At 42.4% G+C, this 23,258-nt stretch overlaps 1 protein-coding gene across 5 annotated transcripts in view; it reads right to left on the reverse strand.

The window, feature by feature from the left end:
* Positions 1-628: 628 nt before the first annotated feature.
* Positions 629-23,258, reverse strand: part of SEC31A (SEC31 homolog A, COPII coat complex component) — a 61,131-nt gene continuing 38,501 nt past the window's right edge. For 2 of the 5 annotated variants that reach the window (XM_081332293.1, XM_081332292.1), the window contains exons 21-28: positions 19,259-19,379; positions 15,472-15,768; positions 11,964-12,002; positions 6,977-7,035; positions 5,121-5,393; positions 4,259-4,378; positions 2,628-2,699; positions 629-1,176 (exon numbers count right to left, since the gene is read on the reverse strand). In XM_081332293.1, coding sequence (XP_081188419.1) covers positions 997-1,176; positions 2,628-2,699; positions 4,259-4,378; positions 5,121-5,393; positions 6,977-7,035; positions 11,964-12,002; positions 15,472-15,768; positions 19,259-19,379 — 1,161 coding nt within the window. In that variant the 3' untranslated portion in view covers positions 629-996. Of the gene's footprint in view, positions 1,177-2,627; positions 2,700-4,258; positions 4,379-5,120; positions 5,394-6,976; positions 7,036-11,963; positions 12,003-15,471; positions 15,769-19,258; positions 19,380-20,081; positions 20,172-23,258 lie in introns of all 5 variants that reach the window. The other 3 variants (XM_081332296.1, XM_081332294.1, XM_081332295.1) reach the window with 3 other exon arrangements.

Raw genomic sequence — 23,258 nt, forward strand, 5'->3', positions numbered from 1 at the left:
TGCTGCACAGAACCATGAAAAATAGGCCAACCTCCCTAGTATTTAATCTGAATATTGCTTATTGTCCTCTCAAACATGAAGGGATTGCTTAGTTGGCCAACATCTCATGAAGATCCAGTGTCCGAACATAAAATATCAGAAGAAATTATGAATCCAACAGCACGATTCCATCACTGATATCATCAATACAACAATCCATTTAAAACAGCCTTTGTGTAATTTTGACACGAAGTCTGAGGTACTGAACCTGAACTGAAATAAGGTTGAAGTTTAATTTTGAGAAAGTACTTTTTATTTATTTTAATTTTATTTGTTGTATCCCATCTTGATTATGTTTACAAATAACTCAAGGCAGAAAACATATCCAACAATCCTTCCTCCTTCTATTTTCCCCACAACAACGCTATGAGCTGAGTTGGGTTGAGAGTGAGTGACTGGCCCAAAATCACCCAGCTGGCATTCATGGCTAAGGCAGGACTAGAACTCACGATCTTCTGCTTTCTAGCCTGGTGTCTAAATAAGCAGTCATGTGGCCCCCAAAACCATTACATGAATTGAAATTTCAGCTGGTTATAATCGAAACAACAACAATGGATGCTTAAAAGAATAAGTCAGCACACATCTAAAATAGAATCTGGAACTTTTAATTGGTTGATAATGAAACTTGTGGAAGGATATTTTTTTTCTGACGATGGCTGCCTCACACTCTCTCTCTTTACAGTATTTAAAAGCCACTTTCAAAGCAGCAGATACCATGCATTTAAAATGAACAATATGGAGGGGGTGGCATAATTAAATACAGTATCTGTAGGTAGGAATAATAAAAGAGAAGAGAAAGAATAAGCACCAGAGCTCACGAGCCCTTCTAAAATGAAGCTCCTCTGGCAGGGACACTGCCATGACTTGCTCTCTACCGCATCATGCTCTAAAGGGACAGAATATGGAACACACGTCATGCACCCTTCCACAGCTCCATGACTTCTACCGAAGCCTACTTTAGACTCCAAGCTTGTTGGCTTGAGTGAGGACTACTTTCAGCACAGGCATGAAAGCTGACGTTTCGCTGAAGTTACTTGTGCTGACGATGTGAGTGTGGATGTTCAGCCCCTCGGTGTAGTTCCGGGTTTCAATGCTCCTGGCAATGTTGTGCAAACCATTGATTATCATTGGAGAGAGCTGGAAAAAGAAGGGAAAATAAACATGAGAACCATCCTTAACACCATTGATTGTTTTCCCCAACCTGGGCCTGTTTGGGCATCAAGGACTCTCCAAATTGATGTGTTAGAACATCTGTAGCTTTTGTGATGGCTTGGATAGTAGTTGAATCTGCTTAACCGAAAGCAGCTGCTGATAGGTAAGGATAGATCAGGGGTAGGCAACCTCGACTCTTTTATGACTCATGGACTTCAACTCCCAGAATTCCTGAGTCAGCGTAGCAACCATCATAAAGATGAACCAACTGCCAAGCGTCCTACTTTTGATCTGGTGACCATGAGGATGCTGCAATGAGCGTTACGTGTGAAAAATGGTCATAAGTCACTTTTTTCAGTGCTCTTTTAACTTTCAATGGTCATTAAATGAATGGTTGTAAGTTGAGGACTACCTATATGTAGTCCTAAGCTATTTCCCCTGAGATTTTTTTTCAATTTGCCAACCGAAATGCACAGAGAATTTGCCTTCTAGGTTATAAGGGCAAAGATGGGCTTTGGGGCTGAAACTACACTTATGGGTACTGTCCTATCCTAATCTTAATTTTTGGGCAAACCCTTCATCTCTTACTCTCTTAGAGCATCCTCAATCATTGTTGGTTGGGGAAACAATTGGGAAACAAAACTAGGGGTTCAAAAAAGATCTCTGTATATCCTACCACATACAGACTCCTAAACAAGCTATTGTTTAGATGAAAAGTCTGTATCAGTTACACCGACCTTGTAAGTCTCTTTGTGAATGCATAAACTATTTCACAGCAGCTATCTTGCACAAGTACCCACGTCTCTTCTTTCAAACCTTGCAAAATATTTCCACTGTATCACTTACACTCAACTATTACCTGTTTTTATCGAAGACAGCAAAGTACTGAATGGCAAAACCTACAGTCAAACTATCTTTTGTGGTGCCACTGCGAGATCATGGGGGATTTAAAGTGCAAGAGGAGGTGGCCAACTGAACAGGTTTATATAGTTCTTCAAGGTCTTCAACCTTGAACCTTCTTCGAGGTTCACATAGTTCTTGTACTGATCTGGAATCCTCAAGAGGTAAATTAGACTTAGTCCTGACCACAACTTACTTCTTGCTAACTACAAAAATGTAGGATAAGACAGCATCACCTGGCCAACCAACCACACTCAACCTGCAAGCCTCAATGGAACTACATCTACCTGGAGGGAAATAAGCAGTGGGGTACCCCAAAAGTTCTGTCTTAGGCCCAATACTCTTCAACACTTTAAAAAACGATTTAGATGAGGGGATACAAGGGGAACCCGTCCAATCGGCAGACAACACCAAGCTGGAGGGAATAGCCAACACTTCAGAAGGATATTGATGCACTTGAACACTGGGCTCTAGCCCACAAAATGCAATTCATTCACTGGATGTAAGGGATAGCCCTGGCAATATATAAAGCTTACCGTCTGATCTCTAAGCTTATCATACAGGAATTCGAGGCGTTTGTTGGCATCATCTAATTTCCTCTTGGTTTGCTATGGGAGAAAGCAGAACAGAAAATTACTGAAAATACTGTCTTATTGCACTGACAGAAGACCACAGTTGCGTTTATCTGTCTTCAAGGTGTATATCCACGGGGAAAGGAATACAGTTAGAAATTTTACATTAACCATCAAAGCTACAAAGGGCAACTGGCTTGGGATCAAGAAAAATAAGCTTCTTAATGCAGGTTGAATCCAAGTTCTGGATTTGCATCCTGGTATTGGGAAGAAGAGAATACTCAGTTCTGGATCCCCTCCAAAGAAGAACTGATCTCTTTGTGATTTGTGGCATGTCAACAAGTAATCCCTCTGTCTTCATTTCTAAGTTCCAACAGCTCTATGGACCTGCCAAACTGAATTGAACCCACTTATTTTTCTAGAGCCCTTGGTATTTCCTTGTAGGTCTCAGGATGTGTTCTGTCCCAGCGTACGTACCTCGTTACTTCACAAGGCAACCCCTAATTTAGCAGCAGACTGGATAAATAAACCCCTTTTATTGAAGTTACACACCTTGTCCACAAACAAAATAGAGCAGGAGCCAAAACAGGAAATAACTCACTGGTAAAATAAACAGACCATCATCTCTTGACACAGAGGTTCTTTGCAAACGGTTGCCTCCAACAACCAGCCCTGCTCACACATTCCCTTTTTATTATGCAGCCCCCAAGGTGTGGCTTCTCACTGCTTTCTCTTTCTCCCCTGGAGTCGCCCCATTACCTCCCTCTGATTTACTCGTCTGACCTGTCTACGTTTACGTGCGTCTCTAAGGTCTTCCAGCTGTGCTGCCTCCGAATCTGACTCATGCTCCCAGCACAGCTGGCTTTCAGCTTGACCACAAGTGTTGGGGCCAGGTTCTTCCTCACTTTGTAACTCTTGTAACTCATCAGAGCCTTCCTCTGACTCCGATGGCTCCCCCAAGCCCCCCCCCCTCCTCCTCTGATTCCCGGGACTCAGCTGCCAGGATCACAAGCTGGCACGGAATCACAACAGGATGGTGTAATGCTCAAATCTGTCATGCACGTCAACCTTTTCTAATATTTATTCTACTACTACTTCTATAATTTCCTAACACTTCCCATCTTGGCTGTGGGTGACAGGTGCTATAGCTTATCACAAACTGAGTTGGAAAAAATAGTTAAGTTTTTCTGTGCAAAAAAAAAAAAGCTCTGAGCAAGTCAGGAGCTAACAGGACTGTGGGAGTCATCTATTTCCCATTGTAGAGATAACTGCAAATGGATGTTTTGCATGCCTTTAAGTTTGCTTCCCACGGGTGCTGGCAAGCACTACATTTCATCAGAGCTTCTCAAGAGGAGAGGCAGCTTCCTCTATGACCCACAGCATAAATCACACAGGAGCTGCAATTCTGCAATTTCCCCGATAACCTGATTATATGAAGCATGGGGAGAGCCGAGCCAGGGGTAATAAATCAGGCCTGGTGTGACTTGTCACCTAATGATGGATGCCACAAGTTATGAATGTATGATTATGTCGTGCAAAATGCGTTTTAAAAAAACCCCAAAAAACAGAGCTGGCGTCTCCTGTGAAAGACGTACCGGATCTGTAGCTGAAGAGAGACATCTCTGGATCAAAGCTTCAAAAGTGGTCTTTAGGATGAGGTGTTCTTCAGGAATGGGCTTTTTTGTTATCTTCTCCGTGGGCAGGGATTGCATGTGCTGGGGAGAGAAAGAAATACCTGAATAGGTTGTTTGTGTGGGGGTTGTTTTTTTTTGAGTTTTGAGTGTCCCCAGCCTTGGTCAGTGTTGGTGGGAGTGGGCTTGGTGGTTCTTTGATTGGGCTGCTGCTTATGGTTAGCTTCTTTGACAATTCCTGGCAGGGCCACCCATTAGAATATAACATGGGAACACACTCCTCTCCCTACTAGCACTGATAAAAGTTACCTAAATTGGTGATGAAACCGTCTGCAAGAAAACAACCAAAAAGCTCCATAGTTCAATCCAATATTCTCTTCTGTAAGTTCAGTTCGTAGTCACAAGTTCAGTCATAGACACAATTCGTATCATAGTTCTTTTCACAGAAAAACTTCCAAGTGGGAGGAACGGGGGCAACCACCCCGGGTTTCTTCACCAGTGGAAATTTCCTGGAAAATCTTCCTGCAGGCACTATTTCAGAATTTCTCCTTAGCAGATCCCCCCCCCCCGGTGTATGTCCCAAAGGTGCTTTTCGAAAATGCAACTGGGAAGCATTTTTGAAAAGCACCTTTGGGACAATCGTAACCTGGATGACTTGAGAATCTCCAGAGACACTCCCCACCTATGGTGCCTTCAGCCTCCGGAGCTCTTTGCGATGTTCCAAGGAAGACTCTTATAGAGTGGGAAGGCTGCACTTGCACCTCTTAGGCAACTAAGAATTTGGGGACCTCCAAGCACAATCGCTGGCCTATCAAGGCAACCTTACCTGCATGGCGTTCCCTGTTGGTGCTCCAGGTGCTCCTTCCATGCTAGACGCCGATACGGCAGGAGTCATGATTGTCTGGACCCCTGGCGGTGGAACATTCTGGAAGGGGTTCTGTAAGCCTGGCTGGCCCGGAGGCAGATGGGAGGGCTGGAAGGGAACCTGGGGAGGAGGCGGGGCTGATGTGGGAGGCTGCTGCAGCTGAGATTGTGGGTCTGACAAAGGAGTCATGATGGGGGCCATGATGGGAACAGGAGGCAAGAAGGTATCAGGCACCTACGAGGAAAAAAAGGAACAAGGAACTAATGGTTTTGACTAATCAAAATGGTTGCCTGGTAGCTGACCAATTAAAATTTGGCGCCACCTCTCTCCCGTGTGCGTCCAGCTCCCATCTTTGCCATCTTTTTTTCCTTCGTTTTATCTGTTAAATGTTTTTTTAAAAATCCGCTTGGTTTTTATAATGGATGGTGTTTTCCGGTGTTTTTATGTTGTAAGCCACCCAGAGTTGTTGGATATAAATTTTATAAGTAAAATTTATAAATAAATGAATGAGCCAAACATTGCAAAAAGAAAAAGATGGTTGAATTGTGTCAGCTGACGCAATGATGGGAAATACATCATCACTAATACCCTGAATAAAATTTTACTTATAAATTTTATAAGTAAAATTTATAAATAAATGAATGAGCCAAACATTGCAAAAAGAAAAAGATGGTTGAATTGTGTCAGTTGACGCAATGATGGGAAATACATCATCACTAATACCCTGAATAAAATTTTACTTATAAATTTTATAAGTAAAATTTATAAATAAATGAATGAGCCAAACATTGCAAAAAGAAAAAGATGGTTGAATTGTGTCAGTTGATGCAATGATGGGAAATACATCATCATTAATACCCTGAATAAAACAATCTTAGCAGAAGGTATCAACTTGACTGGTTTAAAAGTATCCATGAAAATTAACGATTATTAAGAGCTTAGCAAAAGGTCTTTTAAACATGTGAGACAATTGACTAGAAAGAGAGCCAACTGTTTCCAATCAAAACTGCCATAAAAAAAAGTTTTGTTGCATATCATACAATCGCACCCGTGAAAATCTGGATCTTTACATCCTTGTCAACATAATAAAAATCCCATCTTTCTTCCCCTCAATCTTGGAGGACTCAAATTTTATCATCTTTGCAATTCTTTTACAAATGATGTTTGAAAATTAAGGGTGGGCAACGTTTTCTGAGCCAAGGGACACAGCTGTCCTCTGAGTGGCATTCAGGCCTGTAGGGTTTAAAACACTGCGGATGAGAACAGGGCAATCCCATTTAATTTATATTCAGTTAAGATTAAATGTGATTACTATTATTCTCCATAGCATAGGTTTTTTTTAGTAATTTTCTATTTCTGTCATATTCAAAATCACAATTCTGTAATAATGTTTCCAGGATCCCTGCAACATTAAGTTGTATATTTCCGCTCTTTAAGGGGAACAATGACATATTCACCATTTTTGTGGTGCTTTTTTTTTTGCAGGTCTGTGTGTGCATTTAACACTTTCCAAAATAACTCTTTTTTATCGGTTAGGAAAACAGAGAAAACCCATGAATGGTCCAATCTGCATGCTTTTTCTGAGCAAATATTATGTTTTGGGCCAGACAGAAGAAATACAAATTCCGTGACTCTGTTAAACTAAAAATAAATTCTGGTGTATTATTTTCCCAAGGGACGACATAGAAGGGGAATAAGAGGAAGCTTGTAGATGTCATGTTTGAAGAAGGCACCATCCTGCCTGCAGGGTTAAATCCTGGTCAAGCATTGTTTGTAAGCCAGACTGGTGTTTGTCAGTTCATACTTGTGTTGCTAACCTTTTTCTTCTTTGCAGTTCTGCTTAGAGCAGGAGGATCATTCCAGCCATTTTGAGGACCTGCAAGAAGAACAAACAGTCAAGAGGCAAATCTAGAAAATCTGAGTGGCGAAAAGAAAGACCTGCAAATATTCTAGACAAAGTTCACCAATTCATCAAATCTAGAAATGTCACAGGAGGATGAACCTTTTGTGTTTGTAACATTTAACATATTTAATGAATCTAAGAAGCCTGGAGCTTAACTCCTTCCTCCTAACCTTCAGCGTAAATCAAACTCTATTATGCTGCTCTGCAACTATGTACATTTCTCCTCCTCTAATTTCTCCTCTCCTCTTGTCCAAATGTACAGGCAGTCCTCAACTTACAACAGTTCATTTAGTGACTGTTCAAAATTACGACAGCACTAAAAAAATGACTTATGCCCATTTTTCACACTTACGACCGCTGTAGCATCCCCAGTCATGTGATCAAAATTCAGTTGCTTGGCAACTGGCTCACAGACGGTCGCAGTGTCCCAGTGTAATGTGATCCCCTTTTGCGACCTCCTGACAAGCAAAGTCACTGGGGAAGCCAGATTCACTTAACAACTGCAGTGTTTCACTTAACAAGTGTGGCAAGAAAGATCTTAAAATGAGGCAAAATTCACTTAACAAATGACTCACTTAGCAACAGAAATTTTGGGCTCAATTGTGGTCATAAGTCAAGGACCCCCTAGTTTGCGAACGTCTTGGGGTAGAGACTTGGAATTTCTGCTTAGCTGATTTCTAAAATATGATCTACCTTGATAGTAATATAAAATGTTTCTGCTCATGTTACCTGTACATCAAGCTGATACTGGCTTATTAATCAGCAGACAGTTTGATATAATTGCTCTAAATGCATATACTATCACATCATTGTGATCATTTATTACTATTCATTTCTTATTTTCCAGTTAAGTAAGTTAAGATTTGTTTTGACAGATGTGAATAGAGGACAAGGCTTTGGAACAGCCTTTTCTAATCTGGTGCCCTTCGGATGTAATCAGAATACAAATCTCATAATTTTTAGCAAGCGAGCCAACTTTAGCATCTGCAATCCTGGCACATCTGGAATGCACACTGGAGCAACTCAACTTGAACACTGAATTAAGAGCCAGCTGTTTGGATAAGCATCACTATTCACTTCTATGGCTCGATGCAGTCCATACAGTAAATGTTTCAACTCTAGGGGGAATCTCTATCCTAACTCTTCTAAGATTTGACTAGTTATCCAATGGGTACAATCATTATTAATTACAATGAACTGGACCTGTAATATAGTAATTTTTCTTTAATACCTAGTTTGAATCTGTTCTATGGTTTAACAGATACTGGGGAAAAGCAAATAATTTTTTATCTGCTGTGTCTCACCATGGAAACTTAACTTCTCTCCTCTCCTCACCTTGAAAAGGCCATCTATCTTTCACTGCGCTAATACTCCAAGCCATAAATCCACAGCAACACAACATACAGGAAAAAGTTCAGATTAAAGCAGAAGGATCAGAAAATCACAGTGTCTGCCCATTTATAATGTACAGTTTCTGTGCACATTGAACTATCAGCAAATATAGCTGCTCAAGTTGCTAATCATCTTAACTGGTAACAAAAGAAGGAAGATTCTGCACACTAACACTTCTTAAGAAGTCCTGGGCCTCAAGTGGATTGACTTTCCACATCTGTAAACAGTTTAATCTCAGAAACCTGGTTGGTATCCAGGCTAAGGTGAAGGGTTAGAAAGTGTTTAAACCTTTCAATCAGGGGTTCTTGAAACATTTCAAGCTTCAGACACCTTGTTCCAACTTTGTTAAATTGATATGCCCCCATCTCACTCTGAAAAGCGACTATGGGTGGCCTATACATTTAATAAATTCCTGGAATACTTCTAATATGGTGGAGCGGCTGTTTCAAATTTGGGCAAAACCAAATTTCAAGATGGATCACAGGAGTGACTTTGGGTCAGCTCAATTTTGGTGTTTTTGTTGCAGGCTTAAAATAAAAAGGGAGAGAGTGCGCTATATATACCATCATGGCTCTGGCGCAAAAGGTGGAATGTAACTCTTAACAAGTAAATAAACAAAAGCCCTGGGGGTTTTCTCCATTGCAGATCAGCAGCTTACTAAATGGAATTGTTAATAGGCTGGGACAGAATCTCCAGGGTTAGACCATAAGCAGGCCCATCTGGTCCAACAGTCTGTTCTCGTGGTGGTCAACCAACTGCACAAGGAAGCCACCAACCTCCCAGCAGATGGTCTTCAGAGGCAGTCACGCTGCCATCAAGATCAATAGCTGTTGATCTCCATGACTTCTGTATATTAGCCTGATACTTTTTGGAAGCTTGGCAAGATGGCAACCCAGACCACCTTCTACATGTGCTTCAAGCTTCTAAGCCACGTATTACGGTAATTGGCTTCTAAGCTAACTATTCTAATGTTCCAATGCTTAATGGAAGCACTGTGGGACGGCTTTTTCAGCTCTAAACAAGGATCCTGAAGGACAATGTACACATCTAAACCTAAAAAGCAACTAGGGTGGCAAATACTCTCACAAAGTCCACAGGAAGGCGACTGGTGAGAAACAGGACAACCCACGTCACATTAGTATGTGCACATGCAGATCACCTTGTAAAATGGAGAAAATGTGAGCTCAGATGAAATGGGTCCCTTTGTATATACTACAAGGGAAAGTGGTTTGCACAAGAGAGCAGGCTGAGAGTAAATGTACAGTCCTAAAAAGATGGGTAGTTAATCCACTGCATATATATCTAGCTTTATTCAGGGCTTGGGCTGGTATAATTCTGAGCGCATTTTAATCACAGTCCATTAGGAATTGCTTCTGAGAAAGTCCAGCTGAAAATGGAGCTTCTCTGAATTGCAAAGCTGCAGGGGGACATGTTCCCACTGGAATTTCCTCTTATTCCCAGGATTCCATTCTAAAATAGTTTGGGTGGTATCCAGAACTCAATGTTCTGTCCTTCATTCATTGCAAGGATTGTTCAAATAAATACAAAAAACACATTTATTGCACAACAGTGCTGCTTTTTTAAAAACCAAGGATTTCTAAGTTGTTGTTTTTTAACACGAGGTTATCTGATTGTATTTTTAAAAGCTAACCAGAATTGGGCAGCCTATAAATCTGCAAAGTAAACGGTGAGAAATGCACCAAATGAAAATAATTACTGCTGGCCCTTGAACTGTAAATCCAGCAACATATGCCATCAGTTCAGTTAACATCTAGGTCTCCTAGGTCTGCTCAGCATCAAGAAGTATCCATCCTGTCTTTGCCTTTGTTGCTTTTAAGGATGAGGTGGATGTGGGAAAAATACTAAGAGAACCTGACTAATATTTGGTCAAAATGCAGAGACTGGCCACCTGCTGGATTTAAGATGACCAAAGATTCGGTGTTCTACATTCCTCTTTCATCACTTAGCCAAAAACATAACAGAATCTCAATTTGTAGTGCACCCAATGGAGTAGGTGAAATTGAATTTTTCGCCTCCAGCAGATATGACATTGGGACTCTGAATATACAAATTATCCCTGGCTGTTGCATCTCTTAAACTCCCTGATTTTATGTTTTTCACAACATAATGAGAGGCGAAGATTGTTTTCCTTCTTAGAATCTTTTGCTGAAAAGCCACTTGGCAGTTTGCTTCCTGCTTTTCTTCTCCCCCTGAAATCTGAGTGCTGGCTACTAAGGTCTGTTCTGTAACACGGCTGCCTGGTTCAAAAAACCCTGCCTTGCCATCCCAAAGACAGGACATGTGGTCAGCCTTTTCTTCTATGACAATTTTGAATATCTTTCGAGGCTATTTGAGTGCTGATAGGGTAGTGATTAGAATGCAGTACCGCTGACTACTTCTGCTGACTGCCAGCATTTTGGCAGTTCGAGTCTCACCGGCTCAAAGTTGACTCATCCTTCTATCCTTCCGAGATCGGTAAAACGAGGACCCAGCTTGTTGGGAGGTAATATGCTAACTCTGTAAACCGCTTAGAGAAGGCTGTAAAGCACCGTGAAGCGGTATATAAGTCTAAGTGCTATTGCTGAGTGCTATTCTGGACTGGGCATTATTGCTATTATCTACAAGTGGCAAAATGAGTTTGCCCTAGATGAAAATTGTCGTGATTTTTTGGGATTCCTTATTTTAGGGGTCCACTTGAGAAACTACATATAGTCGATTTACAACCATTCGTTTAGTGGCTCCTTGAAGTTACAATGGCATGAAAAAAGGTGACTTATGACCTTTGCAGCATCCCCAGGGTCATGTGATCCAAAGCTGCAAGCTTGGCAACTGGCATGCATTTAGGAGGATGGCTGCCAGCATCCCGGGGTCACGTGATCGCCAGGTACAACCTTCCCAGTTGGCTTCAAACAAGCAAAGCCAGAGGTGCTTAACGACCACATCATTTCCCTTAACAGCTGCAGCACTTCACTTAACAACTGTGACAAAAAAGGTCGTCACATTGGACAATTAAGAATCGCCTTGCTTAGAAACGAAAATTCTTGTCCTAACTGGGGTTGTAGGTCAAGGACTACGCATATTAGATAATTTCTGTGAAACTCTTTCATTTAAGTAAATTACACAAATAATTCCATCCTGGACAGCATTTTTTTTTATAAATACCATACATATTTTCCAAGCTAGGAGTACTAGTCTAAAGAGTGCATTTCTGTCTCCTTGATCGCCCTGCTCATAATATGTAGCTGAATTGACTGGACATTAATATTTTGTAGAAAGATTATTAAGAATTTTGATAAACTGTTTAAGAACAGAACTTTGATTGGAAAACCCAGATTAGTTACTTTATTTTATTATCATTTTTATTTAAAAAAATATTAGATGCTAAATTTCATTGAAATTTACTAAATTTAATCCACTCCGAATCTGAAATCACATGATCACATGCAAGGCTAGATCCAAACTTGTTAGAACCTTTTGCTGAGTTTCATTTATATTACAAGATAATTCACCTTGCAGGAAACTGGCTGGATCTTGTAAAGAATGATATTCTGCAGGTAAAATACAAAACAACTTAGGAGATATTTTAAACCATATACTATGAACGAGTGTTCATTTTTTTCTTTTTTTTTAGGCTTTGTACTTGAAGATGCAGTAAACCCCATGAAAGCAACATTCGTACCATTCTCCAGATTCAGCCCCAGAATTTCATCAAATATGCAAGGAATGTATATAATGCTCTATGCCAAAGCGAGGAATCCTCATTTGTGGTTTAACATATTGTGCAAACTCAGCCACTGGAGATTAGAAAGCTTGGTTTATAGCTCAGACTTAGTGTGAATCCATTAATTGTGCCGTAGCTCAATAAAAAACAATTAACAAAATTATAGTTTGCTGTGATATGCATAACTCTGCTTGCACTTAATTGGTGACTTCTATTTCTTATCACTGAAATGGGAAGGGGAAGGAGTGCATGCTAAAATGAGCACAGACTTGATTGAATTTTGAAAGAATGCTGATGTAGATTTTCTCCCTGCAGCACCACGTGGCTTCTGAAACCTTTTATTCTGCCGGAAAAACCTGCAGCTTTACTACTGATAGTAAAATTCACGTTCCTCCAGATGTGCCCTTTGATACACTGGCTGAGGGATCATTCTTATTTATTTGTCTCCCCCTTTATTATTTTTACAAATAACTCAAGGCAGCAGACATATCCCAAACACCTTCTTCTTCCTAGTTTCCCCTATTCCACAAGTCTGCAACCCGCGGCTCCGGAGACGCATGCGGCTCTTTCAGCCATCTCCTGCGGCTCCCAGTCCTCTGCCATGTGCAGTCCCCCCCAAAAAAAAGTGGGACTAAAAAAGTTCAACCAATCAATTCAAATATGCAGGGTAGGTGCATATCTCGCCTTGGCTCCACTCTTCAGTCAAACCCTGTTCTGCGCATGCGCGCATGTACGCACATGTGCACACATTTTTTGCGGCTCCCAGTTTTTCCTTTTGTGAGGGAACCGGTTCCGAGTGGCTCTTTCACTGTTTCAGGTTGCTGACCCCTGCCCTATTCTATTCTCCTTTTTAAAAAATGAGGGAATATTAAATCACACCAGTAAAGGAACAGATCTGTTATTATGCATTACAATGTGCCCAAGACCAAAGGAGGGGAAAAAGGAATAAAAGCAAGGTTAGAAAAAGCTCATTTTTAAAAGCCGCACTTTGTCTCTGTCATGCTTAACAAACGTAGAGCAGCAGATGCGTCAGTCATGCACACGTGCTTCTGTTCAGCCCTTGGTGGGGAAACTGCATTGTTTAAATGGCCTTCTAAACTGCCTTGGCATTTGGGTGCAACTGGAAGGCCAACACTCCCTTATCAGTGAATATTTTAATTTAATTTAGATAGAATATAGATTGAACGTAGTGGCTCACCGGCCAAAATTAGTCCACCCGGTTGGGGTTATGACATTTAAAAATAAATAGGCCAGATTTCAGAGAGGTGGGCCAATCATGACTCTGAAATCACTTCCAACACTATAAGAATCCATCAGACCAGTGGTCCCCAGCCTTGGCAGATTGGCAGAGGCGGGGCGGGGAAGAGGGGATAGTTTTGGGCAGACACACCGCTTTTACAAATGAAGCTTCGCAAGCTTCTGCGGACCGGTTCCTAGTGAGCTAAGGCCCGTACTGGGCTGAGGACTGAGGGTTGAGGATTCCTGCATTAGATTACACTGCTGGATGGAGTCACTGAAGCAGTAGGCGTGAGCTTAAATGGACTCCAGAAGATGGTAGAAGACAGGAAGGCCTGGAGGAATGTTGTCCATAGGGTCGCGATGGGTCGGACACGACTTCGCAGCTAACAACAACAACAACAACAACTCAGGGGTCTTCACACTTGGCCCTTTTATGACTTGTGGACTTCAACTCCCAGAATTCCTCAGCCAGGCACGCTTTTTGAAAAGGGGAGAGAGGGTAAAAAGATATGCTAAGACGTGAAATAGATTTTTCATACCTAAAACAGCGATGGAAAAAAAAGAGTACTCCCAAAATAATATTTAAAAATCACCCCCCACCCTCTTGCCCACAATCAAATCTTTGCCCTCCAGTGCTCTCTCAAAATATGCAGCAGAAAACTACAGCATTCCCCCCCAAAAATGGCTGAAGCCAGACAGCTTCAAGACAGTGCACACACTTTCTGCAAATTAAAAAAAAACAGCTGCTTTTGCATAGATAAATATTTTATACAAGGAGGGGTGTTGGGAACAAGCATAAAAATAAGGTGCAGCAAGAATGCCACTCCCAAGAGCCCATACAGAGATAACATCTTGGAGGTCCAGAAAAGTTTAGTGCTTAGACAAGGATGTGAAGGACCCTGCCGTCATATCCCAGTCAGTTGCGAAGCTAGTTACATTCTATGGCAGGAGTCTCCAAACTTGCAACTTTTAAGATTTGTGGACTTTTAACTCCCACAATTCCCCAGCCAGCATGGCTGGCTGAAGAATTCTGGGAGTTAAAGTCCACAAGTCTTAAAGTTGCCAAGTCTGGAGACCCTTGTTCTATGACAGGGGTCTTCAAACCTGGCCCTTTTATGACTTGTGGACCTCAACTCCCAGAATTCCTCAGCTGGGCACGCAGGCTGAGGAATTCTGGGAGTTGAAGTCCACAAGTCTTAAAGTTGCCCAAGTCTGGAGACCCTTTTTCTATGAGATCAGTTGTGCGCTGCTGGATTGATACATCATATTGACATAGTTGTGAAGCCAACCATATTGGCTCTGAGAACAGATGATGGTTAAAATAAAACTGTGGTTTGGCACAATGCATGAACTAGCTACTATGTTGTGGTTTGGTCCACCTCTTCAGGTTGGAAAAAAAAACATTTATAGAAGTGCTCTGAACCTCTTGGAAGGAAGGATGAGAACAAACATGTCAGTAAATAAAAGAGCAGCATGCTAACGTCACAGCAAGGATTCGTGGCTGGTAAGCCACAGATTGCAAACAATAGCTAAACAATCCTGGGACAGAACAAAAATATACCAAGAGCCAGATTCTCTTCCAGTCTTTTGAACCAAACAGCTTGTTGCTCCTACAAGCTGCTGATTCAGAGCTGCCAATTCCTTCTGACAGGCACAAAACACACTGCCTTTCGGTGAGCAACTGCACGATGCCTTTTAACTAATAAAGTTATGGAAGCTGCTTTTCCTAAATACCCCATAAAGGAAAAAGGGGGAGTGCCAACTGCAGCCCAGCTTAAGAGGGCCCCCCAAAAATGTATTATCTTAATTGCTCCGAACAGGATGCCAGACAGCGTTGGATGCCACGCCGCGTGCAAAGAGGGCAAGCCCTCTGCAATTCGGGACCCAGATGTCACGTCACTCGCGAGACAAGATCACCAGACCCATGCAACGTTAATCACAAGAATGTCAAAGGCAGCCTGTCTCAGTGTGCAGTGCAAACATCCCCCATTGCCCTTTTCTTAAGCGCAGACCTGTTCTTTGGGAAGCAGCCAACTCACTGGTCGCGGTCTCTGTACCTGTTGGTCCAGGAGGCAACGCGTACGGCAGAGAAGATGCTGGAGCTCCTGGCCGGCCATGCTGGAAGGAGGCACCAGAAGGAGGGGGAGCAGGAAGAGAAGAGCTGGGATTCAAGCTTGTTGGAGAGGCCTGGGGCTGGGAGGTGTATAAGGGAGGAGGCATGGCACTGGCAGTATTAGGGGGCATGTAAGGGGGGTTAGGGGTAGGGTACGAGGCCGAAGTAGGAGGAGCGAGAGGAGGTTGCTGCGGCTGATAAAGTGACGGTCGAAAAGAATACGGCTGGGTTGGTTGACAAGCTACATTGGAGAAGAAAGAGGACGACGTTAGTAAGAAGAACACGCTGACCGCTGTCTGCAATTGTTTCAGATGACAGGTTGTCCCCGACTTAACGCCCATTCTGCTAGTGACCGTTTGAAGTTACAACAACACCGTAAAAAGTGACTTATAATCGGTTTTCACACTTACAACCAGTGGTGGGATTCGGCCGGTTCGCACCACTTCGGCAAAACCGGGAGCTAATTTTTTTATTATTTTTTTTTGCCCAGGCCCAGCACGGACTTCCAGAAGCGGCAACCACCCAGAGAACCGGTTGTTCCCCTATTTGAATCCCACCACTGCTTACAACCGTCCCAGCTTTTCCCCGGGTCACATGATCCAAAGTCAATGGGGGAAGCCTGATTCGCTCGGTGCCCGTATGATCCAGTTAACAACTGCAGGGATTCGCTTAACACCCGCGGCCGAAAGGTGCTAAAGTGAGGCACAGCCCACTTAGCAAAGGAAAATTTGGCCTCACTTGCGATCGTAAGTCGAGGGCTACCCGTGTAGATTTCTGAACAGGGTTCCTGTTTAAGAGTTTATAAAAACCCGCCAAAATGAAGCTTTGAACAAGAATTAAAACATCCGCATACAAACAAGGCGCAACTTACTTTACAGATTTATATTGGTTTAGAAAAGATATTAATCATCCAAGTGCCGTTTCCCCCCCCCCCCCCACTTCAAAATGCGATCATTAAAAGTTGGGACGTACTATTAGTCAGCCTAAAAGCACAAAATACCGGTACTTTGCCCAGAATAGAAATTGTTAGGCTGTGAAGAATTGTTACACTAGTTATTGATGGGGGGGGGGAGGGAAAGAGAGAGAGAGAGAGAGAGAGAGAGAGAGAGAGAGAGAGAGAGAGAGAGAGAGAGAGAGAGAGAGAGAGAGAGAGAAGGAAATCAAATGAATTCTCACTAAACTGCAGCTCTCTGACTGCAAAATCTATATTCATTTTCTTTAATGCCTCTAAGATGCCCTGGGGGAAATTAATCAACTAGAGCTGCAAATAACATAGCACAATATCCAAAACAGGAGAGATCTGGGCTGAAATTCGGCTCAGTCAGAGACCACAAAGGGTGGGCCACTTGGGCAAGGCAGCATCTGCACTTTACACGGGACTACTCTTGAAGAGTATTCGGAAGCTACAGCTGGCATACAACGCCGCTGTATAGTTAGTTCTTGGTGCCCCTCGGGTGGCCCACGTTAACACCACTTTTATGGGAGATGCACTGGTTGCCTGCTGCTTCTGGGTCCAATTCAAGGTGTCGGATATTACCTATAAAGCCAATGGGATTGGCCTACCCTACCCATGCTGGCAATAGCGGCATACTGTGGACTCCGTAGGCCAAAAAGGGTTTGGCCGGCGGTCTCTGGAATATCATACCCCTTGAGGTGAGACCTGTCCCCCCCCATCCCCCTACCCTTCTGGCCTTCTATAAAAGCCTTAAAACCTGGCTCAGCCAAAAGGCTGGAGGCACGGATTGGGGCATGTCATCTTGAAGGTGGTTCCTGGATTAGAAGATCCCACCTCCACCCTATTGTATATCCCCACCCGGGTTATCTTAGCCAATTCTCCCACCCTCCCCATCTTTAATTGGGCTGCGGTGTTTGCTTCTGCACGAACGCATTTATGTTTTTAGCTGATACAATTTTTATCGTTTAATGACTGAAGACCCAAAAAAGTTACCCCGAGGTCAGACGGGCAGCCAATAAACAGTAAATAATAATAATAATAATAATAATAATAATAATAATAATAATAATAATAATAATAATAATAATAATAATAATAATAATAAAAAAAAAAAATCTTGGTTAATTTTAATGTTATCATTATTACAGGTTTTAATTTTTTTGTAATATCAATTCGTGGTAAGCTGCCCAGAGTTGCAGAACAGCGAGATGGGCGGCGAATAAGTTTAATAAACAAATAAATTTGTAGTCCTTTTGACAGTGCTGGGAAAATAACTCGTGAGGTAAACAACTTGTGTGTTGTTTCTAATGTGAACTTCTGATTTTCCAGACCTCTATTTAGCCGGGTTCGGATGTAGTAGCCAACATTTTATTGCAAGCTTCAAACCCCTCCATCACAATGGATGAAGTCCATTCAAGGGGCATATATAATTTGCATAATGTGTCAGATCGCATCCTTCACATAAACGTGCAGCTGAGATGTTTACGTCCTTTACTGAATTGTGCAAAGGATGTGTATTAATACATCTGGCATTAATAGCATCAATCTCGATTTATCAGACTTTAGAACTTAACGGACACTCTTCCCTCCAAGTGGTCCAGTAAACCGAGGCTTGGCTTAGCTGTGGTTAATTAAAACTATTATGGCCTGCTTTTTCTCTTCACACAGCAGCCTTCCTCCACTTAGCATCCTTGAGACATGTTGGATAGAAACCTTATCAAACTTAGTGATTTGGCAAGCTAGCTGGGAATAATGGGATATATAGTTTAAGGCAGGGGTAGGCAACCTTGGCTCTTTTATGACTCGTGGACTTCAACTCCCAGAATTCCTGAGCCAGCATGGCTCAGCTTGGAAACTCTGCCTTTCCCCTCAGCATGGCTGGCTCAGGAATTCTGGGAGTTGAAGTCCACGAGTCATAAAAGAGCCAAGGTTGCCTACCCCTGGTCTAAGGCATCTGGAAAGCATTGGCTAAGAGCTCTGTACAAATTATTCTAGAGATTCTTAACGGTAGCAATTTTAAAATGTGTGGACTTCAATTCCCAGAATTCCCTAGCCAGCAATGCTGGCTGGGGAATTCTGGGAATTGAAGTCCACACATCTTAAAAGTTGCCACAGTTGAAAAAGGCTGAGTTATTCTATTGACAGAGAAGGCCACAGCAAAATGTTCAGGTCCTTTTTACCATCTAAGCAGTGTCCAAGAACCAGAATCATTATTTTATCCCCGAAAGGGGAAATGCATCGTAACAGAAGCTGGGACAATTTATCTTTATTCACTTCTCTACTCCAGAGATAACACTTTTAAGGGATACCAATAGTAACAAACAGCTATAGCATAGAAATCAAAAGAAAAGATGAAGGAGATGGGAAAGCTCTCTTTTCATAATAAATCAAGACCCGTGTTCTCCCCGCTCAATTTTCTGGGAGAAGAGAAAGGGTTAGCCTTCTTACACTGCATTACATTATATTAAGTTATGTTAGATTTCACTGCTTGGCACCAGGTAACATTATCTTCAGAGAGATGAATTAGATCAGGGGTCTTCAAACTTGGCCCTTTTATGACTTGTGGACTTCAACTCCCAGAATTCCTACAGCCAGCGATGCATCGCTGGCTGTAGGAATTCTGGGAGTTGAAGTCCACAAGTCATAAAAGGGTCAAGCTTGAAGACCTCTTGAGTTAAGATTCAAGAAAAAGTAAAGCAATATATTACCCCATATTTGCTGAGTCATCTTAAGGAATCCAGCATGTGAGATTCAGAAAAGATGGCAAGCTACTTACGTTGTGGGCATGGTGGTCTTGTGTACATATTGTAATCAGGATGGGCAGGCGGATGCGGTGGCATGTGGGGATTCACGTCCTTTTGCATAATAAACCCTGGAGGAGGTGGGGGATTGTCCCTCTGGGGAAGGAAAGCAAGAAGGGAACGAGAAGCAGAGAAGTTAAGACTTGATGGGTAGCAGCAGAAGACCTGCAGTGGAAGTGAGACGTTCTGATCTCAGCTTGCATATTCTTTCTTTCTACATATTGTATTACAGTAATCTAAAACATTCAAATCTGATTTGCCAAGAAGCTTACAGTCTCAAGGGGCAACATTACTGAATGCATCTTGAATTGATTACTGTGCTGGCCCGGGGATTGGGAGGGGGGGGGCGGAATGGATCTGTTTCAAGGCTTTTATAAACAGGGGCCATTTTATAAATGGGGAAGCATTTCAAGCAATCTGGGGATTAGGAAAGGACGACGAGACAATTCAGGATCTTCTGGGCCACAAATTAAAACCCCGGTGTGTGTGTGTGGGTGTGTGTGTGTGTGTGTGTGTGTGTGTGTGTGTTTAGTTGATCTCCAAATTCATTGATTATCTGACATTCAGCAAGTATCTTAAAACGGAGCAATATCTCTCGTGGGAGACAAAAGATGGAGAAACCCAAGATAAGCTGAAAATCTGAAACCGCTTCCCAGATGACCAAGAATGCATTGGGAATTATAAGAGTGTGTTAAAAGGAAAAAAAAAGGGAAAAAAAGGAAAGAGCGCCAGGAATGTGGCATGAGGTCTACAGGAGGAGAGCAGATTCTGCTCAAAGAGGAATAATGAATGTTATACCTGTGTCTCAGAGGGAGAGGCTGCAGGAAGGCTGGGAAGGGCAGTGGGGTTTTTGTTACTCCAGGTAGTAACAGTAGGGGCAATTCTAACCTGAATTGAACAGAGAGATACCAATCATGGAAAAATAAAATAAAAATAAAAATAAAAGGAAGTGAAAAGCCAAAAACGTTTCAGACAGCCAGACTGCTCAGGAATGCACTAAGAAACTTCCAAGTCATTTACAGTAATTGGTAGAAGACCCCTATCCTCCATGCAAGTAGCAATAAGGAAATAAGCGGAGAGACTAAATACACCAGCAAGCAGCTAATATTTACCAGAACTGCCAACGCTTGAGAGTTAAAATATTCATGCTAAGTTGTTAGATACAGGGGTCTTCAAACTCGGCCCCTTTATGACTTGTGTACTTCAACTCCCAGAATTCCTCAGCCAGGCATGCTGGCTGAGGAATTCTGGGACTTGAAGTCCACAAGTCATAAAAGGGCCGAGTTTGAAGGCCCCTGCGTTTAGAAGCTTATACTATTTGCAGCTCGTGTATTTTTCTCCACTGACAAAGGTAAGCAGCAAGTTAGAATAATTAAGTTGAATAACGCACAAAGAAAATTAGCCAGAAATATCTTGCTAATGTCAAAAGAATGTGAAACAGGTATCCTTCCATGCTTTCTTTGGTTTGTTAAGGACGTTCTGTTGTCAGAGTTTAATGCAGGGCCTAACCCGCAGCATTGTGATATATACAAGAAAAGGTACAGGAAAGGTAAGACAGTGGACCGTTTATGTCCACCACAGTTGCTGGACTGGGAATCTAGGATTAAGACATGGGACAAGTGAAAAAAAAAGCTCTATTTGCTTGATAAAGCTGCTAAACGAGGTTAGATAATTAAAGCAGGCAAAAGGGAAACATATGGGCCTAACTGAAGACTGAGCCTTAGGTTATGCTTCCAAGACTAAAGACAAAACTCAAATCCGTCAAGTAAAACCGTGCTCCTTTTCAGAAACAAAGCACATTCCCCCCTTCTCTCAGATAATATTTCCTAAAGCGCTGCAATGTTTCATATGCAGACTAACGAGGTAAAAATAGACATAATGGGACAACTGGCAAGAGTGCAGAAGCCTCATCAAAATCCAGCAGTCACTTGATTAAAATTGGGGTTATGCTTTCCCACCGTAGAACGTAGAATAACAGAGCTGGAAAGGGCCTGGAGGTCATCTAGTCCAACCCCCCCCCCCAACAACTCGGGCAGGAGACCCTATATCATTTCAGACCAATGTCTGTCCAGTCTCTTCTTCAAAGCCTCCAGCGATGGAGCACCCACAATTTTGGAAGGGAAGCTGTTCCACTGGTTCCATCTTGTGGTGGGAAGCACAAGAACCGCTAGTATAAGGCCTAAATGAGGCTTTTTAACTCTTGTATTGTATTGATGTTTTTAAATACTTTGTAAACCGCCCTGAGTCCTACGGAAAAAGGGCGGTATATAAATTCGATAAACTTAAACTTAAACTTAAAATCTAATCCTATATCCCATCCCACCCTGCCCGAAAACTGGGAAAAGAATATCCTGACCTGTTTACTTGCACGACCCAACCTCCGCATTCTCCCATCACTGCAACACCCATTCTAGGTTCCACCTCACAGAAAAGATTAAAAAGGACACCAAAGGTTGCCCACCTTACCTTTATGGACATTTATTTTGCCGTGCAAATTAGTCCTTAGCAAAATAATGTATTTTGAGCTGCCCAGCATTTCTTTTGGAAGATTAAAAAGTTCAGATTGTCCCTTACTTCGTCTTTCTCAAATTCCAGCAGCCAGATGACTCCCAGCAGTGATCAAATATATTCTGCTGGCTTGGTGCTGTTATTAATCAGTTGACCACCTTTAAAAACTGATTGCTGGATTCACGTGTAGTTGTGGGTACGTGGTTGAGCTTCCTGGTTTTCTTGCAGATGTATCATACCAAACTAGGTAACAACCGTCAGTGCTAACATTGATGATGTTACCTACTTTGGTAATGAAATGTCTGCAAGAAAACCACCAAGCTCAGAGAGCACCAAAGTTCCCAGAGTTTAACCCTAACCCTACGAATATTCTCTTCTATAGCTATCATATGCAGTTGCTCGCTCTTTCTTCAGCCATGTGCTGATGAAAGCTCTTCTGAAATGAGGCTGCCTTTTGCTCTACGTAGAGCTGCTGCAAACTGCTCTTCTGCCTAGCTTGCTTGAAAAGAATTGTGGTCTTCTGCACACTAGAGGTTTTTCAGTTCCTTGATCAAATGGTGCAACGCAATTAAGGAAGTCAAGGAGGGAGAGGGGTCAGAGGGAAGGAACATGGATAATCCAGGGTGGGCAGCTCCCCCGCAGGCAAAGGGACCTTGGAGGTCTTCTAGTCCAACCCCCTGCTCAAGCAGGAGACCCTATACCAGGGGTAGGCAATCTTGGCTCTTTTATGACTCGTGGACTTCAACTCCCAGAATTCCTGAGCCAGCCATGCTGAGGGGAAAGGGAGAGGTTTCCAAGCTGAGCCATGCTGGCTCAGGAATTCTGGGAGTTGAAGTCCACAAGTCATGAAGGGGCCACGGTTCCCCCATGCTGGCTCAGGAATTCTGGGAGCTGAAGTCCATGAGTCATAAAAGAGCCAAGGTTGCCTACCCCTGCCCTATACCATTTCAGACAAATGGTTATCCAGTCTCTCCTTGAAAACCTCCAGAGGTGAACTGGAGTTCCACTGATTAATGGTGTCAGGAAATTTGTCCCTTCGTTCTAATTTAATCAAAGACTAAGAGACCTACATGGAAACAGGTCGAGATAATCAGATGATGCTGAAGCACACTTTTTTAAAAAAAATTGTGGGGATTTTAAGAAGTAAAATAGGACCTTTAATTCCCGGTAAGAGGGCACCCGGATAGCAGCTTAACAGCTCTACCATTTGCTATTTTGTCCCCAACAGACACTGGTGTCAAACTGCTGTTCCAAATTGATGCCTAGATGCAAATGAGGAAGGAGAATAGGATGCATCTCAGGAATCAATACTACCTCTGAAGCCCAATTTATTACGGGGAACGAAGCAAAAGGAAATACTGTACTGTAGGTTTCATTCTACGTGTCCGTAAAATGACCAGCTTACAGAAAGAAAGCTATTGAAATGCTGATCAACAATCAACCCACAAAACTCCTCATGCTGGTGAC

This window comes from Vipera berus, assembly GCF_964194415.1.
Source record: "Vipera berus genome assembly, chromosome: 7".
In the NCBI taxonomy this organism is placed as follows: Eukaryota; Metazoa; Chordata; class Lepidosauria; order Squamata; family Viperidae; genus Vipera; species Vipera berus.